The sequence below is a fragment of the Carcharhinus amblyrhynchos genome, chromosome 12 (genome assembly GCF_965287045.1).
Source record: "Carcharhinus amblyrhynchos chromosome 12, sCarAmb.v2.hapA, whole genome shotgun sequence".
Classification (NCBI taxonomy): domain Eukaryota; kingdom Metazoa; phylum Chordata; class Chondrichthyes; order Carcharhiniformes; family Carcharhinidae; genus Carcharhinus; species Carcharhinus amblyrhynchos.
In genome coordinates, this window is record NC_137335.1 from 16,112,283 (window position 1) to 16,127,617 (window position 15,335).

At 41.3% G+C, this 15,335-nt stretch overlaps 1 protein-coding gene across 1 annotated transcript in view; it reads right to left on the reverse strand.

The window, feature by feature from the left end:
- LOC145350805 (uronyl 2-sulfotransferase-like) overlaps positions 1–15,335 on the reverse strand; it is a 75,886-nt gene that overhangs the window by 33,458 nt on the left and 27,093 nt on the right. The window contains exon 5 of the mRNA XM_080200120.1: positions 12,338–12,491. Coding sequence (XP_080056246.1) covers positions 12,338–12,491 — 154 coding nt within the window. The remainder of the gene's footprint in view (positions 1–12,337; positions 12,492–15,335) is intronic.

The window sequence follows — 15,335 nt, forward strand, 5'->3', positions numbered from 1 at the left end:
AGTTTCTCTACATAACCTGGGGGCAGCATGGTGGCACAGTGATTAGCACTGGTACCTCACAGCTCCAGGGACCTGGTTTCAATTCCCAGCTTGGGTGATTGTTTACATGTTTTTCCTGTGTCTGCGTGGGTTTCTTTCAGGTGCTTTGGTTTGCTCCCACAGTCCAAAGATGTGCAGGTTAGGTGCATTGGCCATGTTAAATTGCCCCTTAGTGTCCCAGGATGTGTATTTTAGAGGGTTTAGTTGGGTAAATATGTGTAAGTTAGGGGGATAAGGCCTAGATGGGATTGTTGTCAGTGCAGACTCAATGGGCCGAATGGCGTCCTTCTATACTGTAGGGTTTCTAGGATTTCTATGAAAGTCTGAATCTCAGGCATTATTCCAGCAAATTATCTTTATACTCTTCCAAGGTATGACAGCTTCCTAAAGTATGATGCCAAAACTGAATACACAGTTCCATCTGAAGCCTGTAAGAATATATGTCACTGTAGTTAACCAAACACTACCAGCATACTTTGCACGATTGAAAGACTTTTCAAAGTAAAATGCATGCTAAATTTTACAAGCTCCCTTTTCACACATAAGGCAAGACAAGATTCTCCAGCTAATGGAATGTTTGGCTGTGAGGCCCACTGTTATAAAAGAGAGTTAAAGAAAACAAACAATCATACTTTGAAGCTCTGTTAAGTCATTATGCTTGTTGGAATGCAAAGCTAATTAGCATGTCCCTCAGAACGAATTCAACAGCCTTATAAGATCATTAGGTATTTGGACTGGATAACCATAATAAACAATTCTGAGCATAACTGATTGGTAGCAAATGAACACAAACGAGGAAGCTCAGAAAGTCAGCCTACAGTATAGAGACAGGATTTTGAGATTTGTGGAAAACTGCCTAGAATAAAATAGGGAAAGGCAAAGTAAAAGCTTAGTTCTGCAAAGGTAGAAGGTATATGTGATAGCCCTTGAAGCTTGAGGAGAATGGACAACAAAAGCAGGCTTTAATTCCATGGTTTTTAAAAAAACCTCAACATACCACTGGATATTGTAACCCAAGAGGGATTTTGATAGGACAGTGAGACTGTCCACTGTTGGACAAGAAGACAAAGACAGGTTAAGTAAGCCTCACTGTTAGGTGCATTGGCCATGCTAAATTCTCCCTCAGTGTACCCAAACAGGGCCAGACTGTGGTGATTAGGAGATTTTCACAGTAATTTCATTGGTGATCTTCCAGTTGAAAGATTTGTCCTCGACAGTGTTGCAGACTGGCACATTGCAAGGTCCTGGACTACATGCTGAGGGACGCGTTCAAATTTGGGGCAACCGCTGCAAAGGCACAATGGGGAAAGGCCACCGTGTAAAGCCTTTCAACCAAGGCAGACCAAGGGCCCGGTAACTGCAGAATACATTCAGCCTGCGTAACTGTGTGCGAAACTGAAAAATAACAGCACACAGTAAAATCTGAGGCATGTATATAGTTTTAAGTAATGAAATGAATGTATTGTGTAAATAAGCATAGTATTGTACTGGAAAAATGATTTTTTTTGCACTGTTTATAATTTTTGGATCTGTCGTTCTGCAGTAGTTTATTTGAGAGGTTTTTATGAATAAAGTATATTTTTGAAATAAAAAAATCACTGGTGTTAATGTAAGCCTCTTTGAGACTAATAAATAAACTTTACCTTTTACTGACAGAGGAAATAGTGAGTTGGTCAATCACTAAAGGGACTACAATGACCATAAGATGACTGCTTAGGGATAATTATATGTAAAAATCTCATGCCATATTTTGAACGTTAAGTAGTCCATGCTAGAACAGAGCTTTGCACTGCATGATTTTGACTGCTGATATCTGCATAAATTAATAAATATCTAATTCTGATATTTGAGTGTATTTCATTATATTCATAAATATTTGGTTTTTAGCAAGAGTAAATATACTTGTCTTTTACAGGATTAACTAGTGTTTTACATCTGTGAAGAGGAGGATTTTAAAAGAATATTTCTGGGATATGCTGTACTATGTGAAACAGGATTGTGGAGGCTGAGTGTAACTAATGAAACTGAAGATAGTTGGGCTGCAAAGTTTAGAATATCGAAAGATGTGAAAGATACAGATTTGAAGTGAATAGGGCCAAGTTGGATGCCATCAAGTAATTCAGGCTTAAATACAAATTTGCATTAGGAGATGAAGGAGGAGTGAATGCCAAGTTGTTAAATTTCAAAAGGAAGTAAAAACAAATCAATGGGATGATTGAATTGTTTTCAGTTCCACTTGCAACGTCTCAGACAATAGAGCAGCTTGTGCTCATGTGCAGAAAAACTTGGGCAACATTCAGGTTTGGGCTGAAAAGTGGCAAGTAACCTGCATGTGACACAAATGTCAGCCAATGACAATCTCCAACAAGAAAGAATCTAACAATTGCTCTTTGACATTCAACAACATTACCATCACTGAATCCCCCATCAACATCCAGGGCATTATCAATTATCAAGTAGTTAGCTGGACCAGTCATATAAACATCTTGGCCACAACAGCAGGTTAACAGATTGGGAATTCTGCAACTAACCAGCCCCAAAAGCTGACCCATCATCTACAAGGCATAAGGATGGTGTTACGATGTTGGTCGAGGCCAGTTACTTTAAATAAAAATCAGAAATCCCAGCTGTTTACTGAAAGAGTGAAGTTGCGGGATTCCGCTGTTTAAAACAAAATGTTTTTTTCACTATTTAAGAATCAAACAAAACAAACAGTTTAGATAGCCACCTACATGCTAAAACCAAGGATCAACACTTAAGTGTGACTAAACAGGAAAATGTGATCAAATAGAACTATAAATTACACATTAAAAAGCAGACACAACTAAAACAAATCTTATGATTTGGCTCAGCAGTTCACTCAACATTAATCAATCTGAGTTGCAAAATCCCTCAAAACTGTCTTCCTCGCAAAGAATTTCAGCTCCCTTTCTTCTAGGATTTAATCTGATCCCCAGGTGACACTGGCACAAACCAAACCAAGTTCCACAGGCATAGACCTCACCAAAAATAGAACACCTCTTCAGAACTCCCTCAACTCAGATCTATGGCATCCAGACTGCCATAAATAATCAACATTATCTTCATAAACAGCTGCAGCAACGGTACATTTGCCTATTCTCAGTTTGTGGATCAAGCTTCCGTCTTCTTCAACATGTCAACACTGTACGACCGAGATCATTGTCAGAGCTTTGACGGCTCCGTACCCTTTCATCCAGTTGGAATCTCCCCAGAAGTTTGGGTTTCCAATCTCAGTTTCAGTCTTTGTTTCCCTAGAAACCAGTAAACAGCTAGGATTTCTGATTTTTATTTAAAGTTTCCTTTACTATTAGATTCTCTCTCAAAAAAATACAAGCTTTGAAACCCTGGATTCCATCACAATACTTTCCAATTGCCTGGATGAATGCAGCTTCAACAACACTCAAGAAGCTCAACAACCTTCAGGACAAAACAGCCTACTTGACTGACAACCCATCTTTCACCTTAAACTTTTAATTCCTCTACCACAGAGGCAGAGCGGCATCAACTACAGATACACTGCAGCTATTCGCCAAAGGTTCTTCGACAGCTACTTTCAAATCCACGGCCGATACCACCTGGAACATGATGCCTGCAGGTTCCCCTCCATTTCATACACCACCTTCACTGCTGCCAGGTCAAATTCCCAAACAGCACAGTGTGTACCTATTGCACATGAATTCCACAGTTCAAGACTGCTCACAACTGCCTTCTCAAGGAGAATTCAGATTTTGGCAATAATTCCTGGCCTTGCCAGCAACATTCTCATCCCATGAATGTTTCATAAAAACAAATGTGAGACCACAGTTACAGTATAAGGAGAAATTAAGAGAAATAGAATGATAGGACAGGAGTAGGCCATTCAGCCCACTGAACCTGTTCTTCCATTCAATTAGATCACGGCTGATCATCTATCTTAACATACTTTTCTGTGCTCTCTCTGTATCCCTAGACATTTCTATTTTAAACATGCTCAATGATTGAGCTTCCACATCTATGTCTATGCTGACCATCAAGTACCAATTTACACTAACAATACTGCAAATGGAATTTTGTCCTTCATTGCTAGAGGGATGGAGTTTAAAAACAGATTATTTTGCAGCTCTATAAATGTGCTGGTGAGGCCACACCTGGAACACTGTGTACAGTTTTGGTCTCCTTACTTGAGAAAGGATATACTGGCACTGGAGGGGGCGCAGAGGAGATTCACTAGGCTGACTCTGGAGTTGAGAAGATTGGCTTATGAGGAAAGACTGGGTAGACTGGGGCTGTGCTCACTGGAATTCAGAAGAATGAGGGGAGATCTTATAGAAATATAAGATTATGAAGGGAATTGATAGGGTAGAAGCAGGGAAGTTGTTTCCACTGGCAGGTGAAACTAGAACTCGGGGGCAAAGCCTCAAAATAAGGGGAAGCAGATATACGACTGAATTCCCTGCCCAGTGAAGCAGTTGAGGCTACCTCATTGAATGTTTTTAAGGCAAGGATGTAGATTTTTGAACAGTAAAGGAATTAAGGGTTACGGTCAGCTGGTGGGTCAGTGGAGCTGAGTCCGTGAAGTGATCAGCCATGATCTTATTAAATGGCGCAGCAGGCTCGAGGGGCCAGATGGCCTACTTCTGTTCCTAGTTCTTATACTAACCTCATTTACCAGCAGTTGGTCCATAGTGTACTGTGCCTCGGTGATTTAAGTGCTTGCCCCTATGCTTCTTAAATGTAGCAAAAATACCTGCCTCCATCAAACTGTCAGGCAGCAGTTCCATTTTACCACTATCCTCTGAGTGAAAAAGAATCCTCACGTCCCATCTACTTACTCCTCACCTTAAACCTATGCCCTCTGGTCTTAAGATACCTCTGCCACTGGAAAAAGGGTCTTACAATCTACCCTATCGATGCCTCTTATAGTTTTGTATAGCTCTATCAGATCCCCCCCTCAGCTTCAGGGAAAACAAGTCCAGCCTATCCAGTCTCTCCTCACACTTGAAACTTTCCATCTTGGGCAACATCCTGGTGAATCTCCTCTCTACCCTCTCCAGTGCAATCATACCTTTCCAATTGTGTGGCAACCAGAACTGCACACAATATTCTATCTGTGGCCACACCAATGTTATATAAAGTTGTATCAAGACCTCCCTGCTTCTACATTCTGTGCCCTGGCTAATGAAGACAAGCATTCCACTTCTTCTTCACCACACTATCCACTTGAGAGTTCCAAAGAATCACAACCTCTGAATGAAGAAATTTCTCCTCATTTCAGTCTTAAATGGCCAACTCCATAAAATGAGATTACATCCCCTGGTATGGCTCATTTCACTGGAAGGAAAGTTAAGAGAAGATCTAATAAATTAGTTCCTAATTTCCTTGTCACTATCCCTGTTAATAAGAGGGAAGAGAACAATGGCAGAGGAACTGAATAGTTACTTTGCATCAGTCTTCATGATGGAAGACACCAGTGGGATGCCAGAGCTCCAGAAGAATCGGGGGCACAGTGAGTGTAGAGGCCATCACTAAGGAGAAGGTTCCAAAGTGAAAGGTCTGAATGTGGATAAATAGCTTGGACCAGATGGACTACACCTCAGGGTTCTAAAAGAGATAGCTGAGGAAATTGTGGAGGCATTGGTGGTGATCACTTAGGAATCACTGGAGGCAGGAAGGGTACCTGAAATGCCAGCATCTCCACATCATGGCAGGAAGGGTACCAGAGGACTGGAGAGTAGCTAATGCAACACCGCTGTTCAAGAAGAGAGGGAGGCAACAGATGGGAAATTATAGGCCGGTTAGCCTGACTTCAGTCATTGGCAAGATTGTACAGTCCTTTATTAAAAATGAGATCACAGAGTACTTGGAAGTACATGATAAAGTAGGATTGAGTCAGCATGGCTTTGTCAAGGGGAGGTCATATCTGATAAATCTGTTACAGTCCTTTGAGGAGGTAACAAGGAAGTTAGATAAAGGAGAACCAATGCAAGTGATTTATTTAAGTTTCATTGGTTTATCTAGCTTCCCCTTAAAGAACAAAGGACAATACAGCACAGGAACAGGCCCTTCGACCCTCCAAGCCTGCGCCGCTCATGTGCCCAACTAGACAATTCATTTGTGTCCCTCTATTCCCAGTCTGTTCATGTGGCTATCTAGTTAAGTCTGAAACGATCCCAGCATGTCCGCCTCAATCACCTTGCTTGGCAGTGCATTCCAGGCCCCCACCACCCTCTGTAAAATACGTCTCCCTGACATCTGTGTTTAGCCCTCAAATGCATCTACACTTAAGTCCAACCACATGAAGCGGCAGTAAGTTTGATATTCCCATCACTCTTTTAGGAAAGAACTTTCTCCTAGTTCTAACTGGATTTATTAATGACTACCTTATATTTACGCTTTAGGATCCCCTCAAGTGGAAGTGATTAATAATTGAAATTTTCAAAGTTGCATGAGCTAAAAATAAGGAAAGAAAATTATATGAGAAAGTCAAATAGAGAAAGACCTGTCGGTCCGTTGTGAATGGAATAATGCTCAGTCATGTTCCAAATAGGAAACATGACTCCCTCAATGCTCCACCCATGCCAGCAGTCAGGCAAAAAAATGCTACTTTAGGAAGAAGAGACAATTCTAGGAATTAGCTCTTTGCTGTCAAAAATTAGTTTCAGGAAATGAACAGTGAAATGGATTATAGCACCAAGAGCAGTTAAATCTGTCCTCTTCTGTGCATATAAAAGATCTCATCCTGGGATCCTGGCCAATGTTTATTCCTCAACCAGCATTGCTAAAACAAATTATCTGGTGATTTATTTTTGGAATGCTTTCGGTGAAGACCCACATCAAACCTGCAAAATTAAGTTCGTAGAATTTGGGATAATATATTGCCACGGATTGAGAACTGGTTAACAGAAAATGGAGAGTTGGAATAAATAGATCTTTTTCAAGGTGATTTAGACAAATTGAGTGAGTGGGCAAACACAATGTGAAGGTATCCACTTTGGATGGATACAAAGAATGGCAGGGTATTAATTAAATGGTCACAGATTGGGAACTGTTGACAACCGACAGTCACTGAAAGCATGCATGCAGGCACAACAAGCAATTAGGAAGACAAATGGTCTTCACTGCAAGTAAATACAAGAGTAAGGACATCTTATTGTAGCTCCACAGGGCCTCAATGAGATCACACTTGGAGTATTGAGACACACTGTGGTCACCTTAACTAAGAAAGGATATACTTGTGATAGATAAAGTGCAGTGAAGTTTCACCACATCAATTGCTGGGATGGCAGGATTGTCATGCAAGGAGAGATTGGATCAATTGGGCCTCTATTTACTGGAATTTGGAAAAACAGAAAAGAATCTAATTGAAATAAACAACATTCCAACAGAACTGGACAGATTGAATGCAGGGTTGTTTTTTCCCCACTGGCTGGGGGGCGGGGGGGGCCTTGAACCAGGGGTCGCAATCTCATGAACCTGAATAGTCCATTTAGGACTGAGATGAGGAGACATTTCTTCATTCACAAGGCGGTGAACCTGTGGAATTCCCTTACACAAAGTTGTGGAGGCTAAGTCACTGAATATATTTAAGAAGGAAATAGATAGATTTCTAAAAACATCAAGAGATATGGGTAGAGTGCATGAGTACATGTTAGAGGATCAGCTACGATCGAATTGAATTGAGGAGCAGACTTGAATGGCTGGGTGATCTACGCCGGCTCCTTTTTTCTGTTTTTTTGGAGTGGGATACTAGGGGTGATGTTCTCCCTAGCTGAGGGGGATCATGAACAAGGGGTCACAGTCTCAGAATATGGCATGGGCACTTTAGGACTGAGATTTGGGGATATTTCTTCACTCAGAGGATGGTGAATCTGTGGAATTCTCTACCACAGAAGGCATTGGAGGTCAAGCTACTGAATATATTTTAAGGAGGAAACAGATCTTTAGATACTCAAGGTGGCAAGGGGTATGGAGGGAGCAGGAGTATGGCGTTGAGATAGGAGATCAGCCATGATCATAATGAATAGTGGAGCAGGATCGAAGGGCCAAATGGCCAATTCTGCCCTAATTTTCTACATTTTTATGATTATAAAATTGCTCTTTGTGAGGTCATATTGTACAAGACTGGTTGCCTACATACAACAGTCACTACACTTAAAAATATAATACTTCACTGCCTTTGAAGCAATTTGGGGCATCCCGAAGTTGTGAAACATGCTTAAAAATGAAAACCTGCTTCTCTTCCACTGCTCCCATTCCTGAGATTTGCTTATTGGCATACCCAGATCTAGAAGTCTTACTCCCCACAAAACTCACATCTTAACACCTCTGTACCATGATCATTCTTGCATGCTCCAATACCGCTCTCCCACTATCTCATTACAACACATCCAAAGCATTCCCATTATTCCTATACTCTTCAACCCCTTCAGCACCATCTCAACATGGCTGTAAAAATATTCCCGCTGCAGTTGCCTTCTCACCTGCAACCAGGAGCATTTTCTTAAAAAAAAAACAATGTAAAATTAATTCCTTATCTAAACAAAATAATAAATCATTGATGCCATTGATTTATAACATTCGCAAGTATGTAATGTAATTTAAACCTCAAAATGCAATCAATTCTTCTACGTCATACTTTGGGATAAAATTGCAAACTGACCTATCAGTGCACCATAATAACAACAAAGCTGCATAAAGACTTAACCAGAGTAACGTCAGCTTAAGGAGCAGATAATTCGCAAACAAAGTCAAAGGACATAGACTCTGGTTCAGATAGATTGCATTCGTGCATAATCTGATTTTTGTCAGTGAGATTCCTCAGTCCTGGGGAAGGAACTGCCTGCTGAGATTCAAATTATGAAGTATCCTGTTCACGTGCTTCCCACGTGAAGCAACAAATGGACAGGGGCAGGATAGCACTCTATCCTTGGTTCTTGTTGAAGGTTGTCCCATTTAACATTGTTTTGTGATGACATCAGCAAGTTAATGGGGCCTGAAATCTCATTGAGTGTTGAGAGATTTATCTCAAGTTAATTTTCTGTGTGACGCAATTGGCGCTATTTCGGAGCTGCCTCTCTCTGTTCCCTGAGTTATGACCTCTCCTCGCTCTCTGACCCAACATCTCTCAACTTTCCTCTCATGAACTTGTGTTCACATTTAACTTCCAGATCCGGTCTGAAGCCGGGACTCCGATGTTATGGAACTGCGAACCCCAATGGTGAGTAAGTGCTGAGCTGGGGCTGCTCCAATCCATTTATTTTTAAGTGTCTGGAGAAATTGCTCCTGTCTCATTGCTTTTTACACGACACCTCACACACAGTGAGGATACAGGAGATGAAGTAGTGAGCGAGAGCATTTCAAAAAAAAGGGTTGCAGTAGCCTCAACTCAACACTCCTGCAGCAGTAGGTCTCACAGTTGCATGACATCAGAATTCCAGATGGGAATCCTGAAGGGAATGCAAGTCAAGGAGAGGGAAGCAATGATACAGTAGGTTGGGGATTGCATGGAGGCCACTACTCTGAGGGTCAGTGAAGAGATGAGTCCACAAATTGGAACGCTGAGGAAGTATGGGCTCACAACTTGGAGAGGCAGGGAGATGGTGAGTCCACAACTGGGTGGGTCAGCAAGGGATGCGTTCACAGTTTGGAGGGGTGACGATGTGGCGAGTCCACAATTGGGAGGGCAGGGAGGTTGCGAGTCCACAACTGGGAGGAGCAGGAAGGTAGTGAATCCACAACTGGGAGGGGCAGGAAGGTAGCGAGTGGTTTTGGGGGGGGTGGTGGTGGTGGTGCAGCGGCAAGTCCACTACTGGGAAAGGCGGGGAAGTGGCAGGTGCACAACTGAGAGGGGCGGGGAGGCGGCAGGTCCAGAACATTGGGAGGGGGTGGGGGGGGGGGCGTGTCCACAACTCAGTCAGTGGGGCAACAAGGCCAAAACTTGTAGGATTGGGTTGGGAAGGGGGAGGTGTAAAGTCACAACTTGGATGGTTGGACGGGAGGCACCAAGGCCACAAATCAAGAGGGTCAATGAGGGGGCAAGGCCACAAGTTGGGTGTTATGTTAGGGAGTGGGGAAGAAAGTATATCTGGAGTGACAGGAAGGATCCGGGAGAGAGAGTTGGGAAGCAGGATCAGTGGTGAATATCAAGTAGTGTAAGCAGAAAGCTTCATCTTTCTTTAAAAATAATTTAAAAATATTATAGTTACTTCATTTACCAATGAAGGGATTTAGCAATGTAAAACATTGCAACTCAAGAGAATGTAATGTTTTAACATTTGTTGTTTCCCAATAAGGCAGGTCACACAGGATCTAACTCCAGTTTTAATATTGATTCCTATGGGAATGATTATTTCACTTAACATAATATTTCAGGAGTGGAATGACAACTTTAAGGGCTTACTGCAAGAGGGCTGGCACAAAAACAAAATGACTTCTCAGCTACCAGAAATCAAAGTAGGGAGGGCAAAAGGAGAAGTTACGCCAAATCTATATAGATAATTGGTTATGCCAGTTAGAATACCAACCTTACTTCAGGAAAGAGGTCAAATCAATACAAATAGCGCAGAGGGTTTTCACTATGATTGGAGAAATGAGGAGCACTAGGGGAAAACTTGGATCTCTCTTCATTAGAATACAGGATAAGAAACTTAATAGAGATTTTTTAAATTCCGAGAGTTTGATGAAGCAAATTCAGATTAATGAGATTGTAAATGGTGGGCATTCGTTTAAAACAAAAATAACAAAGGATGAGGCTAAGGGAGCAGTTACTGCAGAGGGTATATTAGTACATTGTAATTTCCTACTGGAGGGGGAGGGAGAATCAATGATTATTCTTCAAATGGGAAAATCTAGGAGAAAATAGAATGCAGTACGTGCCAGTTTCAGAACACAGACACAATGACCTGAATGATCGACACTGATGGCATGTTCTCAACAACCATTTTCTTTTTATGAGTCAATTTTGTGTTCTTCCAAAACTTGATTCCATTTCATTCCACACTGGTTCTGGCATCATTTCAACCTTGCTCTTCCAATGTTTTGCAAGTCATTCAACTCATTAATTTACTTACGACTGGATTATTTGTTTGCTCGGCTGCCCTTCTTTCAGTTCTAATCTTGTTAAAATATTTGCTTTTCAATACTTATGATGTTAAACATTAACTTCTTTTCTCTTTAGAAGTGTCGCATGTTTCCAGGATTTTGTTTTTAGTTTCTAATTAAACCTTGTATTTTAACAAAATCCCGTACGCAGTCCCTTATCGCAATGTTAAACAGTTTCCTCACAATCAAGGTTTACAATTTATCCAACTGTTACTTGGCAATTTTCTGGAGTATGACAGAATCCAACCAGTCGTGGAAAATATCAACGTGGGGGCTTTACAGTCTTTTGGGATGAATACTGCCAGTCTTAAATTTTTGTGCACTCAAGTTTCTAAAGGAGTCTAATTGCGCTTATTGTTGATCTTCACTTTCGACATTTATCCTCCTCTTACTCAACAATTCCATTACCACTTTTCCCCACTCCTTCGAGCTCACTTGACAACTCCTGAGATGGCCTCCGACCCTCCACAACATATCCAAAGCAGGAATCTCGGTGTGAAGTTATCTAAACTTCGCTTTCCCAACTTTAGTCAAAGTGCAAAGTCAAAATTCTGTGGCTGTTGAGCAGGTCAGGAGCTGGGAATTCCACGGCAAGTAACTCACCTCCTGACTCCAATATCTACAAGGTACAAGTCAAGGGTGTGATGGAATACTCTCCGCTTGCTTGGGTGAATGCAGCTCCAAAAACACTCAAGAAGCTCAAAACCACCCAGGACAAAGCACCCCCCTGACTGGCATCCGTCCCACCTTGTTACATATTCACTCCCTCCAACACCAAAGAACAGTAGCAGCAATGTGTACCATATAAAAGATGCACTGCAGCTTATGTGATTTCTAACACTTAGGAGGACATAGCAAAGGCTTGTTAACATCACAACCTCCAAATTCCCTCCCAATTCACGCATCATCCTAACTTGGAACTATATCACCACTCTTTCAATGTTGCTGGGTCAAAACCCTGGAATCCCTCCCTGACAACACTTCTAGGTGCACCCACGCAATATGAACAGCAGAGGTTCAAGGAGGCAGCTCACCACCCCCTTCTCAATGGCAACATGGAATTTGCAACAAATTCTGGCTTAGCCAGCAATGGCCACATCCCATGAAAGAATAAATACAAAAGAATGCAGCTGATGGGGCCTTTTTTTCCTTCAATTCAAGTGCTATGACTTTCTTATTTACCAAAATACTAACTTACCAAGTAGCGCTCCTCATCTTTCATCCCTGGTGTTCGGATTTGATGATTCTGTTCAGACCGCCAATCCCCAAAACGTCGGAAGAAGTAGTTTGATACAAATCGATTAATTGGATCCCTGATTATATTGATGTAAACAGGCTGTTCCAATCCAAACCTAAATCAAGAAGTAATTAACCATAGCCCATTAGACAGAAATTAAGACTTCCAATGCCACATGGCATCATTCTCAAATGTCAGCAAAATTGCAACTTAAATGCCCAATTATAGAAAAATAAATATCTCTCTAAAATCTATTCTTTTATGGGATGTGGTGATGCTGACAAGGCCAGCCATCTGCTACCCATTCTTGACTGCCCTTAAGCTGAGTGGCTCACTAAGCTATTTCAGAAGGCAGTTCAGAGTCAAACACATTGTTGTGGGTCTGCAGTTACCAGGTAAGGATAGCAGATTTCCTTCCCTAAAGAACATTAGCAAACCAATCAGGTTTTTCTGACAATCAGTGATAATTTTGTGATCACCATCATTGATGCTAGCTTTCAATTCCAGAATTGGATTTAAATTCACGTGCCAGAGCATCAGCCTGGCTCTCTGAATTACTAGTCCAGTGACCAAACTACTGTCTCCCCCACTTCTATCACACCATGTATAAATCTGATTTATACTGTTGCACTGAAGACCATTTGAGGAAGCCACTGTTTCTCCCTCCACATAACTGCTACCCTGTAGTTGTTCTTTCTATCAAATCTCTCCACATCAGTTCATAAGCCACCAAGTTCGAATAAATGATCTTCAAGAATTACAAGGTTATTAGGAACAGTTATAATTACTGGAATCAAAGCTCAGAATTTTCCTTAATGTATATCTCATATCTTGGGATATTTGAATAAAGTATATACAGTGCTATCCTATACCAAACTCTGCACAGCACAACAGACCTTCCAACCAAACATCATGATATGGTGCAGAAGTTCTGGAACAAATACTACAAAAGGACACCATTCGACTAATTGTACCTATATGGGTTCTTCGAATTCATCCAATTCATCCCACTCCCTTCCATATCCCTGTGATTGTTCATTTTCAATTATCTGTCCAATTCTCATTTCAAATTTATGATTGACTCTAGTTTTGACCATCCAGTCAGACAGCACATTCCAAATCATTGCTGTGTACAAAAAGATTCTCATCTCCCATTGACTTTTGCCAATCATCTTAAAATTTTTATTGTAGGTTGTTTATGATAAGCTACAGTTTCAACAAAGCAGCAAACAGGAGAAGGATTGCTGCATATATCTCTACATCACCTTTTGAGCCACATTATATTTAAAGCCACACACAGCAGATACTATTTAGCGCCAAGTGATGAGAAATATCTGTTCTGCACTAAATATCCAAAGATATATATTTTTTAAAAACTCACAATTAGTTAGGGTAGGATTTGTTCAGGGATTGGTGGAGTGAAAATTCAAGTCATGAGCTCAAACATTATGTAGATTAGTGAAATTGGGGAGTCTTTCAACAGGCTGGCACCAGTTCTTAATTACCCTCCATTGAACATTGGGCAAATTCAATGCAGATTCAATATTGAAAAACCATGTTTTCTCAGATTTGTAAACTTCCTAAATGTTATCCTTGGCTCAGCAGATTAGAGGGTCATAGATTCCAGCTCAACTCTAGAAGTTTGAACGCATGATTCAAGCTGATTGCCTTCGGGCAGTACTGATGTACATTTTCAGAACTGCTGATTTTTGGGTGAGGTGTTTAATTTAATTCAGTTCACTCAAGTAAACGTAAAAATCCCATGGCACTACTTGAAGAGGAAAATCTCCATAACAGGGCCTGATGATATCCCAGGCAGCGATGGGTGGCAAGGGAGGAGATTGTAGGTGCCCTGATGGAGATATTTAAATCTTTACTGGCTGCAGGTGAAGTGCCAGATAACTGGACGATAGCTAATTCCATCTGCCACTACTCTGACCAACTTACCAGCTGACCAATATGTTAAGTATATTAAGACTATCCTCCTCACCATCAACAACACCACCAATTTTCATGTCATCTGCAAACTTACTAATTATACCTTCGACATTCACATCCAATTCGTTAATGTACATAACAAACAGCAAGAGTCCCAGCACCAATCCTGGCGGTACACTGCTATTCACAGGCTTTCAATCACAAAAGCAACCCTCCACTATCACCCTTTGCCTCTTGTTAACAAGCCAATTTTGGATCCAATTTTTCAGTGATAATTCAGGCAATTACAGGCCAGTTAGTCTAACGTCAGTGGTAGTGGAATTGTTGGAAAAAATTCTGAGGGACAGGATTAATCAACATTTGGAAAGGCAGGGATTGATCATGGATAGTTATCACAAATTTGTTTATGAGAGATCTTGTCTAACTAATTTAACAGAGTTTTTTGAGAAGGTAATTAAATACATTGATGAGGGTAGCACAGCTGTTGTGGTTTACACAGACTTCAGCAAGGGCTTTGACAATATTCCACATAGAAAGCTGATCCAAAAGGTTAGAGCCCATGGGATCCAAAGCAAGTTGGCAATTGGATCTAAAATTGACAGACAGACAGGACGGTGAGGATGGCATATGGAATACTTGCCTTCATAAGCTGGGGCACAGAGCACTGGAGCAGGGAGGTCTTGGTACAACTTTATAAAACATTGGTTAGGTCACAGATGAAATACTGTGTGGCTGCCACATAATCAGAAGAATGTAATTGTACTGGAGAGGAGATTCACCAGGATATTGCCCAAGATGGAAAGTTTCAGGCGTGAGGACGGGCTGGATAGGCTGGGGTTGTTTTCCCTGGAGCAGAGGAGACTGAGGGGTATCTGATTGAGGTATACAAAATTATGAGAGGCATTGATAGGGTAGATTGTAAGAATCTCTTCCCGTGGCACAGGTGTCTAAAACCAGAGGACATAGGTTTAATGTGAGTAAGTGGCTTCTACGGGATACGAAGAAAGATTTTGTTTTACCC